This window comes from Melopsittacus undulatus, chromosome 7 (assembly GCF_012275295.1).
Source record: "Melopsittacus undulatus isolate bMelUnd1 chromosome 7, bMelUnd1.mat.Z, whole genome shotgun sequence".
In the NCBI taxonomy this organism is placed as follows: domain Eukaryota; kingdom Metazoa; phylum Chordata; class Aves; order Psittaciformes; family Psittaculidae; genus Melopsittacus; species Melopsittacus undulatus.
In genome coordinates, this window is record NC_047533.1 from 46,504,025 (window position 1) to 46,530,336 (window position 26,312).

General features: G+C 49.9%; 1 protein-coding gene across 4 annotated transcripts; it reads right to left on the minus strand.

Moving 5' to 3' along the window:
- Positions 1–482: 482 nt before the first annotated feature.
- PRAG1 (PEAK1 related, kinase-activating pseudokinase 1) lies at positions 483–26,312 on the minus strand. 4 transcript variants are annotated; one of them, XM_034064577.1, is made up of 7 exons: positions 24,840–24,948; positions 24,036–24,112; positions 22,023–22,411; positions 18,428–20,268; positions 9,340–9,497; positions 5,287–6,026; positions 483–1,821 (listed from the first exon to the last, which is right to left on the minus strand). In XM_034064577.1, the coding sequence occupies exons 3-7, from the start codon at positions 22,371–22,373 to the stop codon at positions 784–786; spliced, it is 4,128 nt and encodes a 1,375-aa protein (XP_033920468.1). In that variant the 5' UTR covers positions 22,374–22,411; positions 24,036–24,112; positions 24,840–24,948; the 3' UTR covers positions 483–783. The 4 variants fall into 4 exon arrangements, with proteins under 4 accessions (XP_033920468.1, XP_033920470.1, XP_030904582.2 ...); XM_034064579.1 differs by having other exon boundaries at positions 23,998–24,112; XM_031048722.2 differs by lacking the exons at positions 24,036–24,112; positions 24,840–24,948 and adding an exon at positions 25,829–26,312.

The window sequence follows — 26,312 nt, forward strand, 5'->3', positions numbered from 1 at the left end:
GATTTTCCATTTCATTAATTTTACAAGGGGTAATTCCCAGCACACAGCATCATCCTCATGAACAGACCCATCCTGGGCTGTGTCTCACCCTTTCAATCAACAGCCTGCACAGCTGAACCACTAGACAGGAAAGCCATGCTCTATTAGTAACCAACCAAGGTAATAGGCAGCTGATACTGAATTGCCCACAGTGGAAAATACAGCTGATACACAGAAACAAGCAGTATTTTTTTGGTTTTAAAGTGAGAAGCAAAAAAGATGCCAAACCCCATTTGAAAGCCCCTCCTGGTTCCCTGGTTCTCCCTTGCAAAGGAGCATTACAGGAATTGCACTTGCACCCCTGGAGAAGCAGCAGAAATTCATCCTTGCTGCTCACTCCGGAGAGCAGTGCTGTTTCCAAGCAAAAAGGCTCTGATGCTTTAGGTGGGACAGGGATCAGAGGACTGTCCCAAAGGTGCAGAAATCAACTCCAGTACGCTGGATTCTTTAGGAACATGCACACACGCAGGCAGCGGTTTATTAGTCCACAGACTTAACATACAAAAAAACCCCAAAAACTAAAAATCCCCCAAAATAGGGGTAGGTTCCCAGTTTTTCCTGCTCACAGATTAATGATGCTGAGGGTCCTGAACAGGTCTCATGCACTCCGACTGGAGTGCGGGCCAGGAGCTGGACATGCATTTGCAGCCAAGGTTCAAACCTCTCACATACAAAGGAGCTGTGTACCTCTAGCCACAGGGCAACCAGGAGCCCTCTGCTGCTGCCTCCGAGCCACATGCAAGGTCAGAGCAGCTGCAGCAGCTTTAATGTGTGTGAGAGGGAGGCCGGCTCAGCGGATGCTAAGTACTGGCAGCACAGCCAGTCCTCCAGTTCAACGCTCCGCTCCGTGTCCACAGCCCTCTCTGCAAACTTCATCATGAGCAGGGCACGCTTCATGTCCACCCAGTTCTGAAGCACATGGCGGAGGGCTTCCTCGTGGCTCAGGGGCTGCTCAGTGAGGTCTTTCCGGGGCCCCCAAAGCAGACACTGCAGCATCCGCTTGGCCTCGGTGATCCGCACACGCTTGATGGGATCCGCTTCCAGTAAAAGGTGTGCCAGCTGCTGAAGCCCCCGGGAATAGATGGATAGGCTGGGCAGAGCAGGGAGGTCCTCAGGGCTGTACTCCTGCTCCCTGAGGTGCACCTTCTCCTCAAAGGGGTTGGGCTGGTGCAGCAGCTCGTAGATGAGAATACCAGTCTGAAACTCATCGAACTTCTTGTACTGAGAAGCAGACACGATCTCCGGGGCCAGCCGGGCCTGACTCTTCTTCAGTTTGGAGTCTCCAGTTCCTGGCTTCTGTTTGGCTTTCAGAAAATTGCTGATGATGAGCCGGGGTAAGTGTTTGTCATCTTTGGCTTTCACACAGCTCATGGGGGGCTTGCAGGGGACAAGCAGGAGGTTCTCCAGGCACAGGTCACGATGGATGATGCCATGCTCTTTGAGATGCTCCAGGCCGTTACAGAGCTGGAGGAGCAAGAAGCAAACACGACGTTCGTACAGCTCTGGCTTGGCTTGGTGCAACGTCACCGAGTCCCTCACGAAGTCGGCAGTGGTCTGGCTCGGCACCTCTCGGGTAATGACCACCACACAGTCATGCTCGCTGGCAGTGCGGGAGGGATGGAGGCCATCCCCAGGCATGCCTTTCCCTGCATCTGAGGCCAGCAGCATGCTGGAGGGGACAGAGGCCACAAAATGCCCACAGTCCTGCTGAATGTTGAAGTGGACTGGCACTGCAGGGCTGCAGTACGAAGCAGCCACCTTGGACTCCTGGGTTTTACAAATCTGTGAGGAGAGACCAAAAGAAGAGCCTCATCAGTCAGAGACAGAGACAGGGCAGAGAACAGAAGCTGAGAGATGGGTTCCTAAGCTGAGATTTCCTAAGGAAGACATCACTAACTAGAAGCAGGGTGTGCATTGGTCCCTTTAGTCCTTAAAAGTATTTCATGGCTTGAGGATCTTTCTTGTCCTGCAACACCCCAGCCATATCAACCAGATGTCTGGATTGCATCTCTGGGCATGCTTCCTTTGCCAGGCAATGCATCTTATTTGCAGGAAAGGAGGAAGGTAGTCCTCCCATGAGTAACTCCTGGAGATTTGGTTTCATTGCTGACAGCAGCAACATAGCTTTGGCATCATGAGATCATTCAGATTCCCTCCTGCAACCCAAATGGCATTCTGCAGAGGGAAAAGCAAAGCCTGTGGCAGAAGATGTACTGCCTTCTCCTCCTCCTGCCTCAGGAGATCATGGTTAGCATCTGCCTGGATGAGGCCCCATGCAATGTGATGTGGCTGCAAGGGTGGCCCTGTTTGAAGGGAGCAAGGGGTGGACAGAGAACTCCAGCACTTTCTTCCCACCTAACCCTTCTCTGGTCCTGGAGCCACTTCCGTATCTTTCTTAACCACTCCACTTCCTTGTATCAGCAATTACTCCCAAATCCCTGATCAATGGCTAAGGAAACCAGCAACAAGCTGTAGTTATCAGCACAGGCAAAAAACACCAGAGAGAAAGTGGAAGCTAAAAACACGCTTGGAAATAAGTGAGAGTTCAGCAAACTCAAGGAAAATAAAAGCATTTTATAATCTAGACTCTCCTAAACCCACATGACTTTTATCTTCCGTTTGTTCCGGATTTTAGCTTTATGACTGCATTAAAGACTAAACAAACTCAAACCCAGGTTTATTATAGGAGGATCCATTAGCTTATGGGGCCTTCTGGCATTTCTATTATACACAGGGTTCTCCCCCCCCCCTTTTATTTAGCAATGTATTTATATCTCACCCACAGGAATCAGCAACAGGCTGAAACTCAGCATAAAAGGTTTCAAACCCTGGAGCGTGCCACTGCCAGTCACAGCATGTGTGCAAAATTGGGCAAGAAATCAATTTTGCCTCCCAGTTAAAATAAATGCAAGAATAGAGAGGAGCTGGAGAAGGGGACTGCTTTTGTATTCCTCTAGCAAGGGTTTCAATCCAGGCAATCGCAGGTAATTCACTCAGCTGAGACGATGCTGCGGAGATGGGGCATTTCAAATCCTTATTGTCCTCGCTTTTCTAAACAAAAATACCTTGCCATGGCTGCAAGCCTGTTTTGTGGAAAGACAAGCTCTGGAGAGCTACGCAGACTGCAGATTAGGACAGTGAGGAAGGTGCAGAAGGTCCCCAAGGAGGAGGCCTTCCAGCCCTCTGTGGAACAAGCCTGTGTGTTCCTCCACACATCGGGAAGTTGCATAAGCCTTAGAAAAAGGGGAGGAACTCCTGTAAGTCTCTAGAAGAATAACTGCAACCAAAGACAGGGCAATCTCCACCAGCCAGCCATTCTTCATGACGTTGGCTGCACCAGAGGCATCTCCCATGCAACCAGCTCCAAGGAGGAGCCTGGTGCTGACTTAGTCACACATCTTTCAAGTGGAGAAAGAAGCCAAGGCATGGAGTATATCTTGGTTTAATTCCTCTAAAGCCAGTTCATGTAACTCTGGCTCCTTCTAACTGTTTTGTACACAGCTGTGTCTGCCTGTGCATAGCCCAAACCCTGGCTCCAGCTCCTCAGCAGGCTCCTTGGCTTGAGTCAAATCTTCTGCCCACTTTGAGGTCTCAAGCCCAACTTTGACTACAGACAGGCCTGTGATCAGTTTCATGTCAGAAAGTTACACCAGGAGCCAGGAGGGGCAGCTAGGAATCACGCAGCTGTAAAGGCTCACAAATTTCTCTCCTTCGGCTACCAAAGGGAAGGTGACACACAGGAACATTGCAGGGAGTGTACTCACGCACATGTGTAAACACAGACACAACTTCACTTAATGCTGGTGCAAAGTACGACCCCCTTGGAGTGGTTCTGGCCTTGCTAAGGCACTCTGCAGTGTATCAAGAGAGCAGAGTAAGCCCACATCACATGCAGGGACTCGAGTGCAGTCACATTAAGAGGCTGATATGTGCTGTTTCTGCCTTGGCAAGAATTCATGCACTACAGCCATAGAGCTGAGCGTCTGAACCCCACATAATACAGCAGGCAAGAGCAAAGGGGGGGATGTGTGCCACAGGGAATGCCAATTTGAAAAGGACCACACAATTCTTAGGTTCCAGGGGGAAAGTTACGATGGATTCAGGTATAACACACAAAAGAAGCTGCAGCTTTCAGTGCCGGACTAGGGGTATTGGTGCAAGATCCCATCTAACTCCATTCTAGTTATTTACAGCACATCCCCCACCCCCCACCCCCCCCCCTCGTTGGGCTGACTGTACTTACTTTAGACTATGAACTGCTTTTAAAACATCCCCTTGGGGTTCATAATAGTTGAAACGATTCAGCAGAGATTCTTTCTTTTTTCCCTTTGCTTAATGCATCTCTGACAGTGCTTTTTGGGGAATTACTTTAGGTTCTGAAAACAGCCTGAAGAGTAAGCAGCAATGAGATGTCCCTAGGGTTAAGTCAGAATAGAAATGAAAGACTCTGTATTCAAACAATAACATGTGTCAAGAACCCAAAATCCATGGGATGTCCATGGAACAGGCTGGATAAGCTTACTTATCCAGGTTTTAAAGAGCTGAACTATTGCACCTCAAGTTTCCATTTCAAACGTGGATTTCACAGAGTTACAGAAAAATACTTCAGACCTGACCTTACACAGCATGTCTAGGTCAGCCTCACATTGTTTAGTTGAGATCTGCAGTATCTTAATGCCTGTAGTTTCAAGATCATATAAGCACTCACATGGTTTCTGGGTCAAACCTTCCACTTTAAAAGGCAAGCAGAGACAAAAATGCTGTCTTTTGAAAAGCCTTTCATCAGCTTGTGTCATCAGAAGCGAATGCCTCCGAGTTTACAAGGTAGTATTTGCACAAAGCTATTTTTAGAGAGAAACTGGTTGGGTTTCAGACCCTACTACTCTGCAGCAATATGCATCTGAATGGCATTTGTTACAACTAAAACTACTCCAAATTAACCTTTGCAAGCAGCGGGGGGAAAACAGCAGTTTTGGAAAGGGTTTTGCTTGCCAAACTTCACCTGTGACAAAGACAAGCAGAGAAAACAGGCCACTGTGTGCAGATGGTGAGTGTCAAAGGTGTACCACTGAATCTGTTTCCCAGTCTTTCATTTGAATCCATACACTGGAAAGGGGGAAAAAGAAGCTCAAAGGTTCAGTCCCAGCTCAGAGGACCCCCAAGCAGCCTTGGATCCTGCATCTCTTTGCCTCATCCCCACAACTGGAAGATGAAGATATACCTGGTACCTCCTGGGTTGGGGCTTACCTTCACAGCATAGGTGGTAGAAGGGTCCTTGGAACAGGTGGCACAGTAATATATCGCATCCCCTGAGTCACAACAGGGCTTGTTGCACGCCAGCTTGAAGAGGGACCAGTTGTTCTCACTGAAGTGCAGCTCATTCTTCTGCTCCCGCATGAAGCAGTCCTCACACTTGGCGACCAGGCGGCGCACAGACTCAGCATAGAGGGCCCCCAGCTTGGCGTACACCCCCTCCTTGCTGTCAATATTGCTCAGCAGGTTGTGGAGCTGGAGGCTGGAGCCCGATGACACCTGACTGGACACACTGAGCTGCGAGGAGGAAAGGGACTGGAGGTTTCTGCTGGGGACACAAGCCCCGGTGCTCTTACCAGAGGCTGAGCCCCTGTAGCTGTTTCCTTTGGAGCTTTTCTCCAGGGACTCAGCAGAGGAGAAGGCGCCCGGGCGGACCCCCAGGCTGGCTGGGTGGATGAAGGGAGGCTCCTCGCGGAGGCAGACATTGGTCTCGGAGTGGCTGACATTCAGCCTGGGGCTGGGAGCATCAGCTGCTCTGCCTGAAGATGCCTGTCCTCCGAAAAAGCCATCTGGAGAGGACACTGTTCTGCTCACGGTCTTCTTCTGGGGCAGAGGGGGTGGGCAGCTGGGGGCAGAGGAGGGACCATCCTCAGCGGAGACAGGAAGGAAAGGGACAGGGGGAAACACTTGGTTCTCAGCTGGAGGAGGTGAGTGGTTCAGCTCAGAGGAGTGCCCTAGGAGACAGCAACACACAAGAAGATGCCATGAGTGTCCCTTGTGGGCTGGAAGCACAATTCCCCCTCCATCTCCCAGCCACCTGCACAGGCTACTTCTTCCAGGCTCCTGGCTGGGAATAAAGCAGCAAGTCAGGTTACACCTAACCCCAGCACCCAAGCCTCATCTATTCATGACTGCAAAGCTTCACAGAAGGGGTTAGGGATTTAATCTGCTTTAATACAGCAGGTTTGCAAAACAGGATGCAAGTGTCCACCCCTTCCCCCCCCCCCCCCCAAAACCACTCCCCTATGGGCTGCACACACAGTAGTAAAATGCTAGTAGATGGTAAATATTTAAGCTGTGATGTCATCCATGGGGAGATGAGAATGAAGCACTCTGGATACGAGGACAATCTCTAAACAGCCTGAATGTTTCACCTGGGAGCTGCCACCCAGTGCTTCAGTGCCATAGTGTGATAAGGACAGTGACTCAGGCTACACAGCTCCAGCCCTCCAGCTTTACCAGAGCAGCCCAAGGAGTATATTGAACCTGTCTCTCTGCCTCACACTGGGCAAGAGCCACAGGGCAAGACTTAGGATTTTGGCAATGTCCATCCTCCTGCAAAAATCTGGCCTCCTCGTCACTGCCTGTGCCCACGCTTATTGCCAGACCTCTTTGCTCAGAGGGCAGCCTGGCCCCACTACACACCACTAAACCCCTAGCAGCTTCACATGCCATCTGCACATGGATTGGGCTGGGATAGCTGTCTCATTTCGGCTAGCTATCCCAGCTGTTTTCCTACCGTGGGCAGACTGGAGACAGGTAATACAGTTGCATGTCATGGAAGAAAGGGAAAGAAAAGGAAAAATGGATGATTTAACATTGAAATAAATAGCAATAATTTCAGCTCAAAGAGACAGAATGAATAATGAGTGAAGGGGTCTGCAGGGGGAAGTAAAAAAGAGACATAATTATTGCACGGAATTTTCTATGCCATTTGAATGACAGGCAGGACTCTTGATAAACTTGAGCTCTGCTAACATACTTCATGCAAGTGGAGACCTTTGAAGATGTATGGTGGAATTTTGCTCCAAGGAAGCTCAGCAGATAGTGGGACCTATTGCTTTCTTTGCACCCAGCTTCCAAAGCTGCAGAGCGGTAGCAAGCCATCCTGCTGGTGAGGGTTCAGATGCCAGCAGGCACTTCCTCACTCACAGTAGCTTTCTGCTTGCTCCACAGGAATGCCCTGGGGCAGTTTCATGTCAGCCTGAAGCAGGCACTTGTCTCCATCACAACCCTAGTGACTCACCAGCTCTCATGCACAACCTCCTTCAAGTGCAGGGACTCAGATCCCTGAGCTCACAGCCTGTCCTGGCATGTCACATACAGGCTCAAAGCCATACCAGCTGTGCCAGAGCAGCAGACCCCGCTACCTGCTCACCACCTGAGACCACAGATGACCTGTCCTGGTCCTTCCTCACCAGAGTCTGGTAGCAGGACATCTGTTTTCATTTGTCCCCTCCACTGCTAAGACTGGCTGTATGCTCCTGCTGCAGTACACCCCATCCTAAGCAGCAGTGTTGAGACACACCCCAGGAATGAGCAGCACCAATTTCGCCTTCTGCAGATGATGAGTTTCCCAAGCAAGGCAATTTTGGCACCCCCATTTCTGACAACATGTTCAAGAACAGCTCTGTGGGAAATGCTGTGAATCAGCACACGTCTCTCTTGCTCTTGTTCCTGGGTGCCAAGCTATTTGCCCCCTGTTGAGCCCCTGCTCCAGGTGTCTGCCTGCATTGTACACCCAGTCTCTCTCCAGTTTCAGCTGCTCTGCGGCTGCACAGTTAACTGTGGAGCTCACAGCTCAACAGAGATGCGTGCCCCAAGCTTTAGTGAAAGCCAGACATCTGCATCATACGCTGCCAGGTCCATGAGAAAGATCCCTTCCATTAAAACCCTGTCAAATCCACAGGCAGGGATCACTCAGCATGGCATCTCTTGCCACTTCCAGTCCCAGGGGCTTTGACAGAGGATACAGCCAACAGAAATTCCTCAGGGCGCAGCTCAAGAGCAACTCAACAAAGGCATCTCTGCCAGGACATGCAGCTGAATCCCTGTTTCAAGAGGCAAGATTTACTTGACAGAGTCTTACAGAACAAACGTCAGCACTGGAAACTTTGGCAACTGGTCCACATACCTGGCCAGCAAACGCTAAACTGCTCTCACCTTTATTCATGCGGTGCTGGGCTCTGCCCCAAGCACAGGGTAACTAACAGAAACCTTTCACAACTTTCCTGCCATTGCTTTGCACCTTCAGCATAGAGTCCTTCTGCCTGTCAAGGGCTTAAAAACTAGCCCCCCCCATACATCTGACAGCACAGGCAATTAATTGGAGCTCACCTGACTCAGTGACTGACTGCACAGCTTCTTGCTTGCATCAGCAAGAAAAACTGCATTTGGGTTATTCACTTAAAAACTCAGCTTTCCCAAGGTGAGTTGAAACAGTTGCTCCTGTTAGTGGAGGCAGTGAAATCATCTTGTCCAATATCACTTTGGACAGCAAATTGCTTCTGTGCCCAGCAAGTAAAGATCCAACACATGTGAGTTCTTCTTCCCCCATACAATTTCCTGGCACAGTTTTATTCTCAGGCTCCAAGTTAGCGGTGGAAAAATGGAGTTTCCAGAGCCCTGGCTCTTAATTTTATTGCTGCACATTGTTGCTCTTGGAAAGGCAGAACTTCCACTACACGAAGGTTGCTTTTGCAAAGGAAATATTTTCTGAGCTGCTGAACACGTTAGTGCATGTCTAAGTTACGCACTGATGAAAAAAGTGACTTCATAGTATTTTTTAATCTCAGTTAAACGAGTGCAGGCAGATTTTTCCCCTTCAAGAAATAACTGGCAACACAATGAGAGGGAGAGATCACCTCTCACACAAGACTCCTCCTGGTACTCCTCAAATCTATGAAGGATGTTCTATGGTAGGGCTACCTGTGACCTTGTGCAATGTATGAAGCACGAGCAGGATAAAGACAACTGCTTTCAAACAGAGGTTTTATCCAAAGAAGAGGAGAGCTACAGGATGAACAATTTTGGCACTTGCCAAATGAAAGAGGGAAAATCCCACGATGTTGGCTTGACTCTGTCACATTCATCTTAAGTGCATTAAGAGGCAGAAAGGTAGAAGTGGAAAGGTGAAGGGTTGCTGAGTGAACTAGGTGATTGAACCCTTGTGATCTCTGCTTTGAGGATGCTGCCCCAGCAGTGGGCCTCAGGATGGAGATACCTCCTTCCTCAGGTCCAGTGCCACCTCTCCCAATGGTCACTTACTGCCGTCGCTGCCAGTCTGTGTGTCTGAGTCGAGGCTGTCACTGGAGCCAGCTGTGAAGCTGACGTGGACGCTCCTGAATGGTGGGCTGAGGCTCTCGGCAGAGCTGTTGCTGGCCCTCTCCAACTCAGCGTTATTTGAGTTCATTTTCAGAGCATGCCTAGAGAGAGTGAAAAAGAAGAGTCAGGAGACAGATGGCAAAAAATACCCTGCACGCACTTGTGCATGAAGACTCCAGCTGAGAACAGCCTTGGTCTCTGCACATGCATGCAGACACTGGGCAGCCTTGTACCACATCACAGCAGCTCATTCCTGTGCACTTTTCTTCTTTGGCACCCAGGGATCACATCTCCCTGACACTGAGCAGGTTATAGGCTTGCAGCCCCCATGCCAGCCCCCCATGACAAACCAGCTGTGCTTGAGCAGAGTGCACTGAACCAACAGCATCCAGCCCCAGTGTTTGACTACTTTATCCAGCACATGTGGGGTCCTGGACCACATCCCATCTTGGCTACCATCACAGGGAGTGGGGACCCACCAGTGTCTGCCTTCAGTAAAGTTCTTAAAGGAAGGGAGTGACATCACATCTCCCTTCTTCATTCCTTTACAGATTGAGGCTGCGTGTCAGAACCCAGTTCCTTCATGGAGACATTAGTGGAAGAAAGGTCCATCCCCAGCAGCTGTTGTCCCCTCAGTGCATCACAGTTACAACCAATACCCTGAAAAGAAGAAGTGCCTTTGCGGAAAACAAGTGTCTGCCAGACTCAGGACCTACCATGCAGCTTTTAATGCAAGAGCTACTGTTTCCCATGCAGCTTCTACTTAAATAATAAATAAACGAAAGATAAACTGGGCTCATAACCTGCCAGGTCACAGTTCAAGTGATCCATTGTAGGCAAGCAGAACTTTTTACTAAGATAAAGAATTTCCCCTGCATTTTCTTTGGTTTTTCTCCCTTGGAAAACAACAGAAACTGTTGAAACCAGGCAGCACATCAGAGCACCAAGACTCCTCCCAGCCTGGTACAGTTCAGACTCTATCATCCAGCAAATGAAGGCTATCAGTCCACGGTTTTTTCAGTAGCATTGCCAATCTGCTGACAGAATTCAACACGTTGTTGATTAAGAATGTAAAAAGGTTAGTGGCAGACTCGTAAGGAAAGAAAAAGGACTTCCCTCAGTTGTCCTGCAGGAAGGTATCCAGCGTTTCCTAATCAGGAGGCTGAATGGCTGCTGAGAAGGACAAACAAAAGACGCGCAAGACCGTTTTCTTGTGGCACCCTGTTCACGCGCACGGGATCCCTCCTCTTCCACAACCCCCAAACACGGCAGATGCCACAAGCGACCTCTATTTGAAGACCGAGAACAGTTTTGTTCCCCATCCAGACAAAGCACTTACTCTCCTGCCCACACCACCACATGGGGAGCAGAGTGCACGAGAAGCCCGGAAGAAACTTCTGCCAGACTTCCTCATTTGCCCGAGCAGCCTCAGTCTAAAAATATTCAGGCAGTGATGAAAGCGAAGCTGTAAACCCAGCTCAGGTGGAGAGCAGCAGAGACACTGGTCTTGCACCAGTGATGAGTTTACCTCTCAAGCCTCCTGGGGGTGATTTGCAGGACTTTGCAATGCGCCACACAAGTGACAGTTGGAAAATAGAGACAGAGTGACAGTGAGACACACACACTGAGGGGTTTAGCTCTGCTATGGTTGATGCTGTTGAAAGCAACCAACTGGTCTTCAATTTTATATATGCATATAAATATCCACATATGTACATAAAGATACATACTTATCCTATAACTTTCTCAGACATTCAACTTTTAGTAATTTGGGGGTAAAAAGCGCATGGGTGAACACCTGTGTGGGTGCACTCTCTGACCTGGCAAGAACCAAGAAAGCGATTGAACCCATAAGAAAGGAAGAAGATTTTGCACCAGAGCTGGTCTCCATTTGCACAGATGAGAGGTTTTCTAACACATTCCTCCCTTCCCCACCGCCCCCCCCCCCAAAACAGTTGGTGCATTTGTTTCCTTCCCATCACTTAAACACAAATGCACAGAGCTGCCTTACCATTCCTGCACTCAGAGAGAGATGGGACTTTGCTCGGCGGGGTCCAAGGTCCACCGCACACAGCCACACCTATTCCTCCGAGCAACCTGGGCGCAACGCGGCGCCTGCCAGAACCGTGCTGGCTGCTGCCTCTGCTGAGCTCAGCTCCGCGGTGAAGTCGGATGCACAGAGAGCCCCGTTTCCTCTCCGCGCCGCCGTGACTTATGTAAAATGCAGTTCCTGAATAGGCACTGAAATAGAAATTGTTTGCCGCTTAAACGACATCCTGCTCTTGTTTCAGATATTACAGCCGGGCCAGCTAATGCCGCCTGGAAATAGTGCTGCTTTACATCTCCCTCTTTTCCTATGGGCTGCCTGAAGCCCGGACTGCAGCCTCCACAGATTGAAATACTGGCCACTATACCAGAGATTTACTGAAAACACTCAATGGGCTCAAACTCTCCCAGTTCAGTAAAATTCCACCCCAAAGCGGAACAGCTCATCACTGCGGCAGCCTGCGGGATCCTGATTCACAGCTAGCCCAAACCTCCTCTGCTTCACTAGTGTTCCTTCCACCACGCGTGACTGCAAGGGCAGAGGTGACTATGCTCCTCTCTTGCTCTTTTCACCAGAGAAGACTGGAAATAAAGAGCATCAACCCATCTTAAACCTGAAAGAATAACTGGGATTTCCCCCACTGTAGCTTGCTAACGTCCATGGGCTCCACTCCCCTTCAGAGAGATGTGGCAGTTCTTAATCTACCTCCATTTAAAAAAATACAATCTCAGTGCCTTCAATGTAAATGGCACCTTCAAAAGTAGCACCAGAGCCTCCTTCATGTGCCAGCGCACAGAAAACACGTCACAAGAGTCAGCTCTCCCAACCTAGTTACCATAAAAGACAGGATTTCCAGCTCTCCAAATTACTCTGGTGGCTTTAAATACACTTCAATTACTCAACATCCTCTATGCAACACGCTGGCAAATTCAGGCAACCCTTCCCGTTCACTATTCCCCAGTTTTCTCACCCTAAACAATTTCATCCAGCTGGCTTAGCACACGATTCCCACAGTCCTGCCTAAAATTAAGGAAGGTGGAAAATAGTGGTCTTGGGAAAAATAAAAAAAACAACAAACAGAAAACAAAAAAATACCCCAACCAAACAAAACCCCACCAGTGTGGAGGTTTGTAACATTGCAAAGGGACCCGGATCATTTGCCGTGCCCCACATTGCATCTCTCGCCAGGGAGTGCTTTGCCTTTCCCACAGTTTGTGTTTGAGCAGTAGCCATGTGTTTAATCTCACATTTCCTAACAGAGAGGGATTCTACCTAATGCTGCTGCGGGACTCCAGTGCTGCTGACTGCACACCTTACACTTCTCAGAGAGAGAGAATGGATATGGGCACCAAAGCCTGGCTCTTGTAACTGCAGCAGACATATGTGCCTTGGGGTACCACCCCACGGATCCCTCAGACTCTAGGCATGCTTTCAGCTTGAATTTCCTGCCTGAGATTTGACATGGAGATCTGGTTACCTTCCAAAAGTGCAAAGGACAGGGAGGTCTTGACAGTGGAGAATACTCCCCCTTGCTCCATTTCAGCAGCCATCACACACACACAGCCTGTTGACAGCAGTGGAAGATGTTGGAAAGCATCTCTCCCTTACTCACAAACCTGATCACAAGGAGCACCAGCTCTGCAGCCCCATCACAGGGGTTTCTGTGCCTGCTGTGCTGGCAGGAGGGGTCACTCCTCCTCAGCACATATGGCAGGACCTGAACAGATAACAGAGATGCTGAGCTTTTAAGTCACGCAACAGGGGAAGGAAGCAGAGGAGAGCAGAAAACCACCTACACATCACCACAAACCAAACCACAGTCCAGGAGAGGTCTGGTGACAATGTGAACAGGACACCCTGTCCCAAAATAAATGCAGGCAGAAAGAAAAGCCAGACTGCATGACAGCATCAAATACAACATATGGCTGGACATAATTATTACACAAGAGGAAGCACCGTTGTACCATATGCTTGTCTATCATGAAATGTGAATAATTACAAATTCCTCCTCCCTCCGCTGCTGTTTTTTCCAGCATCTTCTCCCAGATGCACAAGGCAGTTACAAACCTGCATACAGCAGCTTACAACACTTGAGGCTTGGATTTGTACTTATCCTTATGCTACCAGTTGGCAAGTGTTTAGAAACCAAAATCGAGGTGAGGGAAAGGCAGGATTTGAAACTGTCCTAGCTCTGTCCAGAGGACTGTGAGGCTCCTTCCTATACCAAATAGGTTTTATGTAGTGCAGGTTAAGTTGAAACAAGGGTTTGGGGTCTGGAGGTGCAACGGAAAATTCAGATAAGGTGCAGAATTAAGACAGTAGATGGGTCAAAAATTAACATCACTGCATGCTCCAATGTGGTGAAGAGGACAAACCAGCTCATTTCCAGCTCTGCTTTTTTAAGTGGTAAGAATAGGAGCCACACAGCAAAGCAAATGACATTCATTTAAAAGAAACAAACTCTCTCAAAAGATGGGCTGATAAATCACCACCTTTAAAAAGATATTCACTGCAAAAGCAGCATGAGAAATTCCTGATTAGTTTTGGACAAAAAAAGCAACACAGGAGGAATCCAAAAGGTATATTCCCTCCCTGTCCTGGAGTGTGATTCTCTCTCCTGCTTGAGCCATATCCTCCTTTATTTTCTTTATTTACTTATTTATGTATTTAAATAGACTCTACTCAATTTCTTATTATTATTTATTATTTTCAAAGTAATAAATCTGTCTTGTCCTAGACAAGTCAAGTCCCTGCTGTCATTTACTGTCATGGACAGGAGGGTCAGAACTTGGGACACGGATGACTTCCGACTGCATCTGTATTTGCCACAGCAGCTCCATGTAACCAGTCTGCTTTAGTTAGAGGTTAAACCCTGACACTGAGCTCCAAAAGAGAAACAGCTGCCTCGGGAAGGGTAAGAAACAGGGAACATTCCATCTCAGGTGCTCTGTCACAAACCGATTCCTGGCAAAGAACACAGCACAGTCCCGCCAGCCAGCACCACCTCCCCAGCAAGGAACAAACCTGCCTCTTTTCCTGGTGATCCAATTCCAAACTTGGTTGGTTTTTTTGTGATGCTCTTGCTGTGATCCCTCTGGCAAAAAGCGGCGGTGGCAGCAGCAGCACAGTAACCTGCAGTCTTGGCACAGCTCATGCTCATTTGTGTTTTCAGCGACGGCAGGTGTGGGGATGTGCTGTGCTGTACACCTTTGTTACCCCAAGCAAGCACGTTCAGCATATTTCAGAAGCTATCTATGGCACTGCCTCTGGAAGCTGGCATTAATTATGATAAAAACAGCTCAAGAGCCAACAGTGTGAGATGCAAAACAGCATCGCCGTTTCCTTGCTTTGAGGCACATGCAATATATTACCATCAAGGCTTTGCAGGCTAGAAGGAACCGTGAGGATCATTTAGCCTGACCCTCTGCATAAGAGAGACATAAATTTCAGCAAAGATTTATTGCTCGTGCCAAGAAACTGAAGGCCACGCATTTCACAGCGAAGAATCTTTAAATCATCATTGCACATACAAGTCCTGGGGATCCCAGTTCCCCTGGTGAGCCCTTTCCTTAGCCAACTATCTTCCCAGCTTTTGGAAGAAGACCAGCCACCATCTTCCCCGTCCAATCTCTTGTAATGAAGCTCACTTTCTGTTCCATTTCAGACCACGCGAACCTTAAATATCTATAATCTTTCAAACAAGCAGGAAAAAAAGGACTGTATGAAGAAACAGTTGCAAGAGGTCCAGGGTAGCTTTACATAGGATGAAATAGGCATGAATTTGTTGCTTTCATTTTTTGCACCAATTCTCAAAATCCCTAAAATCTTTCCTTCCGCCACACTAAGAGAAACTTACTGCAAAACCAGAGTTCCCTCAGTGCCTGGCAGGAATTTACCCTTTTAAAACTTTTTTCCTTTTAACTGTTAGAGCCCAGTTGAACAAAACAAAATATACAGACTTGCTTTCTCCTTCTCTGCTTTGAAATTAGCTTGAACACACATGCGCCTTTTTCTTTAAAATGAGCAATTAAGTTTAATTAGGAAGGTCAATCAGGCAGGCTTCATTTTCCAGCATGCAATCAACTACTTTGCTGCATTTTGAGATCTAGAAGGGAAAGGATGGTTACATGACTTTCCTGCTGCTGACATGAATCCTGATTTGCTAAGTCCCAAGCCCCAAGACTGTGTCACAACCAGGTCTACACTGGCTTCATCTCCATCCACACCTAAAAGGAGCCTTTCCAGCTGTGCCAAGGTGCTCTCTTTGTGTCAAGGACTACATAAGCATAACAGAAGTATTGGTAGTTCTTCCATTACAGGCAAGGACATACCCACAGACTGCCCTGGCACAGGAGAGTATGGATATGTCTCAGAGTTATCTTTGTGTATAAGACCTCCTCCCTTCTTAAGGCATTTGGCTGCAGCCCAGGAGGACCAGAGGAGATGTTCTCCCAGCACCACATCAGAGCCATGTCATGACCCAAAGCTACAAGCAATGACTGCCCAGGGTAACACAATCCTGCTATGGTGATTTTAAGCAGTTGTGCATGTAGCCATCCCTCCCACCATCACACGCAGGTAACAACACCCTGGTTCCTGCATCGACATGCTCAAAGAAGCCACGCTCGAGATGAAAACAAGAGCACCCTCAAAGCAAACAAACAAAGCAACCAGCTGGCTTTTCACAGCTTGTGAAACCTGCCATCTGATGAAACTGCTGCTCAGGCTGGCGGTGCAGGGGTTTGGTAGCCAGAGGGAGGGCTGTGCTCTTTAAGTAAGGTGCCCCACGGCTCAGCTGCAGCTATCAAGGTGTTCAGGAGGCAAATACATGCAGCACAACACATGGCCTACAGCCCCAGGGAGTAGCAATGCCATCACCTACCTGAACCACCTGGCAGGGTTTATGCCAGGGATCCTGATCATGACTATCAATGCCACTTGTTCCCTGACCTTAGCTTCCCTGCCCATTTTCACACAGGCTTTCTAGCACACAGATGCTTGTAGCATGACTCAGAAGCAGCATTACAGTTGGCAAAGACAGATCACACCAGGAGCGTGAAACAGCCCCTCCAAAGAGAAGAAAATGTTCCACACCCCTCAGGACAGAGTGTCATAACTCCTTATGGAAGGCAACAGCAGGGCATGCTCCTGCTTTGGAGCAGAGTTGGTCCAAGTCACCCAGCCAAGGTAACACCCTGACACATCAAGGAGCCCCTTGCCTCCATTCCCAGCCCTCATGAAAGGAGAAAGGAGACTCCAAGCTCTGCCAGGGAAGCATCTTTTTCCCCAGTACAGAGAGGGCTTTCTTTTCTCCATGAGTGGGAGGAGGTCCCAGCACTGCAAGTGGAAGATGCTGCTGGGAGATATATTGCTGAGTTTGAGTGCCACCACCCTTCTGGCCTACCCAGTGACCTCTGCTCTGCAGAGGAAGGAATTAAGTTCTAGAGGACTTTTGCCAGGCAACTAGGCATTTCCTAAATGATAACTCCTCTCTAGCATCATCTCATCTCTGCAACACCTTGTGTGACAAATACAACCCCAAGCCACAAGCTGATAAGAGACAACAAGTGGCAGCAGCCAAGGAGGAAAGTTCACAGGATCGAAACTAAGCACATCTTACTGCTCTCTTTGCTTTTAAAGGCAATAAAGCTCATCTGTGTGCTCAGTTACTTGTGGACTTTTGCTTTGCTCTGACTCTAGCAGACATGCAGCATCACAGCAGGAAGTCCAGCACTACAGAGAACTAAAACCTCTCATTCATCTTTCCCCTTTCCTTGAGGAACCTAATTTGTTCACCACTTGGTCAACTGAAAACACTAGTTCCATGGGCTAGCTAATCTCTAAAACACTGACAATTCAGTATGAGAATGAACATAGGGTGGGCCAACTCAACCACAGTCTCAGCCTGGAGGTCATGGAGGCCTGTGCATAAGCCTGACCATGGACTCCAAGAGCAAGTGCTAGGTGCACTTGTGACTCATTGACATGGGTGCTCTCTCTGAGCACCCATCCCTTCTTCTGTGAACTTTTACATCAAGGAGCTGAAGTCAAATCTGCTGTGCAATGCACAGTCAGGTAACGAAACTGAAAACACACAATAAAGCAAATACAGGGCACTACAGAATGTGAGATGTATCCCTCCCCAGTATGCACAGACAACCTAGCCCATTAGTTGCATGGAGAGGAAATAAATTTTTCTTTGCCGATTTTCTTCCCCTTTTTTTCCCTTTTTTTTGGTGACAAACACAGCTGCAGACACTGAATGCACACAAAGTATCGGAAGCCTGGGTTTTCAGTTGCTTCACAGAGCTACTTCCTTCCCAGATGGACAGCTCTCCCTCATTCACGTTTGTTTTCTAGGGCCTGCGGTGGCCCTGTGTGCAAACCTGACTTCAGGAGAGCTGGGAGGGGAAGGCTGCCTGAAGCCAAGCAGCTCCCGCACACCGTGAGCGCATGTTGGGCAAGCTCCAGTTACCTGCTTGCAGGCAAGGAGCCCTCCCTGGGAAACTGCATCTTCAAGAATTAACCTTGAAAGCCAAAAGACATCAGAGCCAAACTGCAAATGTGGATTCCAGAGTGTTCTACCTACAGTAGCTGCTCACAACCCCAGATTTTCTATCCTATTCAACGAGAAGGAATTGTGCTGAGACAGAATGAAGCTGACCTGGGAAACATCAGCCATTCTGAGCGCAGACCTTGTTCGCATTTGAATAGTGGAACCCAAGGCTGCACCTTGCAGCCCTTGAAGGGCTTTTGCAAATACACACAGCATTCAAACTGGGACTTGCAAAGATCTGGCAGCAGTTTGGACTAAGAAGGTAAATAGCTTTTCAGCCATGCAGTCACGTCCCACCCTCCTGAAAGCCCACCTTTGAACAGAAGACAAAAAAGAATGGGAAGCATCTTCAGGAAAATGAATCCTTGCAGCAAACATCACCATTGCAAGTGTTTAATAGACCAGCACACACACTCACAGGGCTGTACCTGGACTGCTTTTTCGGCGGTGGCGGCGGTGGTGCAAACTCCACTCCATTACTCTTGTCCTTAGGGAAATCAAAGGAGAAAGATGATGATTTGCTGATCCTAGCCTGGTTCTCCAACATCGGGCCATCATCCACAAGGTCAGCCCGAGCTCTTCCATTCTCAGCTCCCACTGTCCATGGGTGCCTTGAGAGCTCCTGCTCTTCCTCCTCCTGCTCCTCCTCCTCCTCCTCCTCTATCCGGCACTGCTTGGTCCATGTTGGGGTGAAGTATTTCTGCCTTCTGTCATAGGATAAGCCTGCCAGGGCTCTGCTGGACTCCTCCACTGAGACTCCATTGACATGAGTGCACAGAGAAGGGGACGCCCCAAAGGTGCCTGTATCCGTATAGCTCCTTGGCAGCAGCTGAACACCAGCTCCATCGTGGCTGTTGTCGTCACCAAGCCTTGCCACATGGGAGCTTACTGGGGGCACACGGTTGCCCTCACTGCCCAGCTGGCCATTTCGGGACATCTTTGGGGGAATGGCGGGGCTCTCAGTAACTGAGGCCTTGGCAGGAGCTGCCAGATGAAATCTGGTGCTGTTTTCGCTTCCAGACGCTTGAAAAATCTCTCCATGCTCAATGGCAGGTGATGAAGTCCCGTAATCAGGGTGGGAAGTGGGGCTGATACATGGCCACTGAACTCCCACTGCTGAGTCAGGGCTGCTGAGGAATATTGTCTTGTGATCATCTTCAGTGTGCGCTGTCATTACAGTTATCTTGGCTGCCACCTGGCCAGTGGAGTCCTGGTATTCCTTCTCACCACCTGAAGCCCAGCTGCCATCCCTCCACATCCCATCGGCTTGCTCCTTGCCAGTGCTGCGAGCCAGCTTCTCTGCTTTTGCCTGTCCTCCACTAGCCTTCAGCTGCACCTTCTTCCTCTTGGTGCTCTCGGCGTAGATGGGATCACTGCGGGCTGGTGCAGCGAGGCAAGGACGCTGCGGCTCCACCAGAGCCTGCTGAGGGGGGCTTGAACCCTCAGGCCGGGGGCCTTCAGTGACGGAGGCCTCTCCAGGGAGAGGCGAGTCCTCGTCCTCTGGGGACAAAGCAAAGGCAGCTGCGCTGCTGCTCCCTGTGCTCTCAGGGAGGGCAGCAGGCTCACCATGGAAAGCCAGCTTTTTCCTCTCTGAACACAAGGCATAGGGGAGATGATCACCCTGGTTTTTCGTGATGCAGAAGGCCACATTCACAGCTCTGCACTCCTCATCACTGAACTTGACTGCCCTGCCACTTGGCCTGGGAATCTCAGGAGCATCCCGCTGCCTCCATCCGCATGGAGCAGAGCCCTCCTCACACCGGGTGCCCTTCCCCTCCATGCAGCACGGCTCCCACGAGACAGGGTGCTCTCCGTGGCACTCCGTGATTGAGCAGTACTCGCCCCCCTCGCTTTCAAAGCTGGAGGAGAGGTGACCACAGTCACCCTCCAAGGGGAGCGCTGCTCCTTCTCTGGCTTGGGAAGAAGGGTTTCTGTTGGGGTTTGTGGTGCTTCTGTCCCTCAATGCAGACAGACTAGGGCAGGGGGCATGATGCGGCAGGACAAACTTGTCTTTGGCTCTGTCCTCCTGCTTGCCCACCTCACCCACAAGCACCAGGCTGTGGATGGAGACATTTCTCTCCACGTGACTCTCCAAGCTGCGCAAGCCCACCATGGAGTAGCTAGGAGGACAGCAAGACAAGCAGTCGCTGGGCGGGTTGTGAAGGAAGGGCTTTCTCACACCTCCGTTGCCAAAAGTGTCAAGACAGATCCGCTGCGCATCTCCTGATCTCAGAAGGAGCTGTTTGCCAGAAACCATGCCCCAGCTAACCTGTGCAGGCCAAAAAGACAAGTGCACTGTCAGGATGTGCATAGGCAGAATGGAAGAGAAATTAATATAATAATAATAAATAATAATAAAATTATAACAATAAAAACCAGCTCAGCTCTGTAAAAAAGTCCTCTGGTGTTCATCATCTGTTTTGCTCTGTGCTCACCAATAACTACTGGCAGCCTTTTCTACTTAACCTACACTTGTCCTATTTCCTGGACCATTTGCAATCATTGCATTACCATCAATGGCAACTGAAATAAGGCACTCTCCTTTCTCTTTCTATGGGTTCTGTGCCAGAAACATGTCCAACCTGTCATCCTGCCTGTGAATCACCGTGCAATTAGGGGAAAAAAATAATCAGAGGGAAGGAATATTTGCACTTCTCTCTGCTTATTTTCATTTCATTTCACACTGCTGCTCTGGAGTTCTACTCCAGAGCACAGACACAGACTATCACAGGTTATCCTGGGATAGCAACTTGGCTACGCTCAGCACAAAGGACTGGGAAGCAGGTGGGGAAATACATCCAAAATCTCTTCATTTCATAGAATTATAGAATGAGTTGGGTTGGAAGGGACCTTAAAGATTGTCAAGTTCCAGCCCCCTTGATATAGGCAGGGACACTTTTCACTAGGCGAAGCTGCTCCAAGCCCTATCCAACCTTGCCTTGAAAACTGACAGGGATGGGGCATCCACAACTTCTCTGGGCAACCTGTGCCAGTGCCTCAATACCCTCATAAGTAAAGAACCTCTTCAGTATATCTAATCTAAATCTACCCTCTTTGAGCTTGAAGCCATTACCCCTTGAACTATCACTACATTCCCTTGTACAAAGTCCTTCTCCAGATTTCTTGTAGCCTCCCTTTAGGTACTGAAATTAATTATTATATGTATTAACTATTGAAATGAAGGTACTGAAAGGCCACCAAATAAAAGTTTGAGGGACATCTATCCTGCTTGCCAAGGGAGGAATTGGGCAAGGCAGAGTGCCTGATTTGTGCCTGCAAAACAACCCCCCCATACCCTCTCCCATAGCACAACATTCAGCCTGGGGACAACTCTGCGCACACAGATTGAACCCCACCAGTGATGGCAGCCTGTGCTCAGGTGCCCTGCACCCCCAGAAGGAAAGCAAAGTTGACCAGTGGGAGGCTAAGAAGAGAGCTGTGAGCTCTGACACTCCTCTGGGGCAAGGGTGTGAGACAGAGCACACCTACACGACGGGCAAGGTGACGCGCAGCCCATGTTTCACCGGGCAGTACTGTTATCAACTGGTCAGGGATATGAATCACCCACCTGGATTGCAACACAAAGCACTGGGGTTGGCAGCAGTGCTACACCCAGAGGGCACTACTGCTCTGGCAGAGCTTGGGACCCCAAAGAGCTGGGCTAGGAAGGCAGGGGGCTTTTCTTCCTCACCCATGAGGACCATAGATCCAGTTAGCACTGTCTGCAATCAGACAGGGCTTCTTTCCAGTACATCTCCCCAGGAAAATAACCTACATCCTCATTTACAATCCGGAAGTACCTAAACAAACAACACATATTTAAGCTCCTTTGCACATGCTTGGTGAGCAACAGCTCATTCAGCTTCAGCCAAAGGTACTTTGACAAGCCAACATATGTCTTAAAGACCTGAGTCAAGATCAGAATTAAAAACAAAGGGAAGGAAATGGTTTAAACAGATATTCCTAGCACTCCTGAGGGGAGGTAAGTACAAGGAAGTCATGTTTGACTGGATTAATCATTACCTGTGACAGATCTGCATTCATATTCACGTCCGCCCACGAGTCAGAAACATCTGAGTTTATCATAGTTGGCTTCACGGCAATTGTTGGCTTTGAGAAGGGAGAAGTGTTTACACCTTCGTCTTCCAAGCTCTCAGGCTTGGTCCTAACTCCATTCGGGAGCACGGCACAAGCTCCCACGTCTGGGGGTGTTTGCAGCCAATGGGAACTCTTTGGGTTGAAGCAGTTTTTGCAGGAGCCAGGCTTCCAAACGTGTTCTACAAAGTCACTGCACGCAGACATCTTCAAATCCTCGTGGGTCAGACCGAGAGCCCTCTGCGTCTTCTGCACTGTCGTCCGCCACTCATTTTGCATTTGCTCCCCAGAGCCGCTCTTAAGGATCACCTAGTTATCTGGAAAAGTACAACACTGTCCGATTAGTTTGGTTATGCCCCAAAATGGGATGGTTTTTAGTAAGACAGGTGATAATTACACTTACTCTGCCTTTCACAAGGGCTTATTGTTTACAAGGCTTTTTTCACAACTGAGCTAAAGCCCACACAATCACTTGAAAAGCCTCAACTTCTAAGCGTAGCTCTGTAATAGAGAAGACATCAAGCAAGCAGCATTCCTATGTGATTTAATTCCCTGTTTAATGAGCATGCATAACCAGCCTCGTGCAAGGTTTAGATCAAGGGTAAAGGAAAGAGGTCTTGGAAATAGCTGTTGACAGCCCCACAGAGCAAAGCCAGGCAGGAAAAATTCCTGTCTCCAAAGTGACATCTTCCCTTTGGAAAATAAAAAAAAGGACTGGAGATACAAGGACCAGAATCAGCGACTGTGTAACCAAGGGGACAGGTAACAACCTTCCTTCACCCAGAAGCACCACTATGATTACTGCTGTGAGACACAAAGGCTTCTCTCCCACCCAGTGCAATGGAGAAAGCAATCAGCAAGGCTGGGGCTGGCACTGATTTGAGCAAGTGCCTGGCAGAAAGCTCTTATCTGGTTTGCCAGGAGCCACAAATAACAGTGTCAGCTCGCTGAAACGATTCATTGTCTGCAAGAGGAGAAACGTTTTCTCTTGGATTACTTACAGGCGAGGATCCCGTCCCATCTTCCTTCCCCAAGAGGAAATGCCCCAGGAACAAGACATTCCTGCATTCCTGTGCCCCCCCTCCCCACACGGCCAGGTCTGACTGCACTCTGCCAGTAGCTACCTGGAGCTAACAACTTTGGAGATACTTCAGACAAGGACTCCCACAAAGCTCCGTGGATTAGGGAAGATAAGAAAATGCAACTAGATGAGGGAAACTGCAGCAGCTGCTATAGGTGTCAGGGCACACAATTTCCCTGCCTGGCTCCAGAGCTCTTCTGCACCCAACCAATTTCAGGTCATCATCTCCCAGCCAGCTGACCCCCATGCAAACCGAGACCCCTTCCCCGAGGTCTTCCAAGCAAACAGGCACTTTTACATCCCAATCCTGACGGCACAAGAGCAAAATTTACCAGCCTGCTCCTTCAGCACTTCCTCCCTGCAGGTATACTGCAACACCACGGTAGCCACAGACACCTTTGCACCTCTAAACCAACCTGCACTTAAATAAAGCCTCTTGCCTCTGGGCTCAGAGATGCCCTGGCCAGCCTCTCCAACAGCCACCTTATCGTATGACAAAAAGAAAGAATACTTGTAAGAGTATTCTCTCTTAGTGGGAGAGCCACTGCCCCACAAGCATCATCTGAATTCAGATGCTACCTTTGGTAAGAGAGGCTTTGATCCGCTATCACATTAGTACCTGCAGAGTAGTTCTGTCTGGTAGGCTGATAGATTAGAGTCCATTTCATGAAAGAGCAGAAGAAAGAGGGATATCAATGGGATTCACAAATCAGATTGGCTCATGCCTTTTTCTTTTTAGGGAAGAGGCTGTTTCAGACAGGTTTTTCCATGGACTTCAGAGACCAAATGAACCAAAGGACAGCAAATCACTCTTGGACATACCCCAGCACCTTCAAGGACATTATTTACAGGGAAAGCACCTTTAAAAAAATAGTCCGTTGTTTCCTCTCAGGTCTATCAGGCAGTGTCCGGCGACCCCCAAAGCTGAACAAGTGTCCTGAGAAGAGCCAGCCCAGAAAAAAAAAAGAAAAATCAAAGGGAGGAAAGCAGGGACCCGAGCCAGAAAAAACTCTTCACTTCTGGTTTAATAATCGGCGCTGCCAACTGCCTTTTAAAGACCGGGATTTCCCTTTCTGCAGCTAAGCCAGCCGTTGTCTCTCGCTGCCCAGACGCCGGGGCAGGCGGCGCGGTGTCCTCACACCGGCGGGGCAGCCAGCACGCCGCAGCGCGGGGACACCGGCTCGGCCCCCCGGCCAGCGCCGAAAGCCAGGAGCTGGGTCTGAGGCACCCCCGTGCCTCCGGGACACCGGCGAGGGCCCCATACAAAGGCTACCTGCTACCCAAGGTAGAGATGCTGGCTGCGGCACAAGGATGCTCCGGCGAGAAAAAACCCAAACCCGCAGCCCAAGCAGCTCTGGCTGCCGGACGGCCCCGGGCGTCCACTGGGACTGGGAAAAGTTTACCGGGCAGGGCCCACCGGGGCTTCCGGGGCTGGCGGCGGTGCCGGTCGCGACCGGTGCGCCCCTCAGATCGGCTTCACCCTCCCTCGCCGCCCTCCGCCCGCATACTCGGTGGGCACCGGTACGGCCCCGCCGCCTCGGACCCCCGGCGGCCCCGCCCCAGCCCCAAGCGGCGGCGGCGGAGTCCCTCCCAGCCCGGCTTTGTCCCGGGAGGCGGTGTCCCGGTGCCCACCCCAGCGCGGCGCTGCCTCGCTCCCCGCTCACCAGCCTCCGGCGGCAGCGGCGGAGCTCGCCTCGGCTCCGCTCCGCTCCCCACTGAGCCCGGCCACGGCCGCCGCCGCCACCGGGCGAGTGGCAAGCGGGGCCCCGCGTGGGTCGGGGGCAGCGGCCGCTCCGCCCCGTCCCGCCTCCGTCCCGCCCCCTCGGGGCATGGAGTGGGCCCAGCCCGGGCGGGCGGCACCGCTCTGAACACAAGCGTCTCCCCCAGGCACAAAGCGCGCCCGCCCCACCCCGCCCCGCAGGAAGGGGCACCAGCGGGCAGCGCTCACCGGGGGCACCCCCAGAGGGTACCAACCCCATCGGGGGGGGCGGGCACCCAAATACCCCAGCAGCCCCGTACGGACCCCATGGGGTCCCACGCCCCTTGCAGGGGCAGAGCCAGCGGGCGCACATGCCCCCTCCCCAACACTCCACACCACACTTGTTCTGGGCCCAGATGGAAGATGCTGGGAACTAGAGCATTCACTCATCCTGGACGAGCGTGCCAGGTGAAGTTCACCCCGAGGGGATGCTGGGGAGAGAAGTTTGCTGGGATGGAAAGCGGGATTTGACCCCCACCGTGGGAAAAATGCAAACAGCATCTCGGGAAAATCCCAAAATCCCATTCGCCTGTGGGGCTGGGAATCATGAAAAGGGAGGGGATGAGATTTTGCTCCCTGTAGTGACTGAGCTGTGCTTGAGAGTGGGTGGGAATTGGAGTGGTCTTTCTCACCCTAGTGCTTCCTCTGTGGTGTCTGGTTTTGAGCACCTAAATTCTCAAAAACCAGGGAAACCCCCCCCAGGTATCCCCCTGCTCTAGTCAGGGCATTATCCCCATTCCTTACTTAAGCTCTCTCTCTTTTACCTCAACAAAGCATTTCTGGTCTCATACATTTCCTGAGAAAATAGTGGATTAAAAGGCAAATAGGCTTGCTTCATGGGAAACCCAAGCACCATATAGAAAAACAGAAGCTGGTGATACACACAGTACTTACCACAGAAAAAATTTCCTTCTCAGGAACCAATCATCTCAGTAATTTCTTCTCCTTCGGGAATTTTGGCAGTGCTGCAGCTCACAAACCTTTCTGCTTGCAAACATCGCTGCTGGCTGCTCTTTCGCAGTCACGGCTCCCTGCCTGTGCTTTCCCTTCATTTCTCGATCAACTATTAAACAGTCCAGAGGCACCACAGTAAGCAGAAACACAGGAAAATATGGGAACTTCTCCACTTAACTTGCCACATTGCCACGAAGACATCTGCTTAACACACCTTCCACTTCTTCTTTCAAGCAAACCACTCGCATTCAATGTGCTGCATCTTTTTTTGCATGCAGGATCCCCGTGCCCTGTCTACTGGTTAAATAAGCTTTGAGAAACACCTTCATCAGGAGAGAAACCTCTCTTGTAGCACAGAGCCACATCTCATGGGTGAGAGGGGAAAATGAGGGGCCCAAATGTCCAACGTTTTCCTTATTTGAAA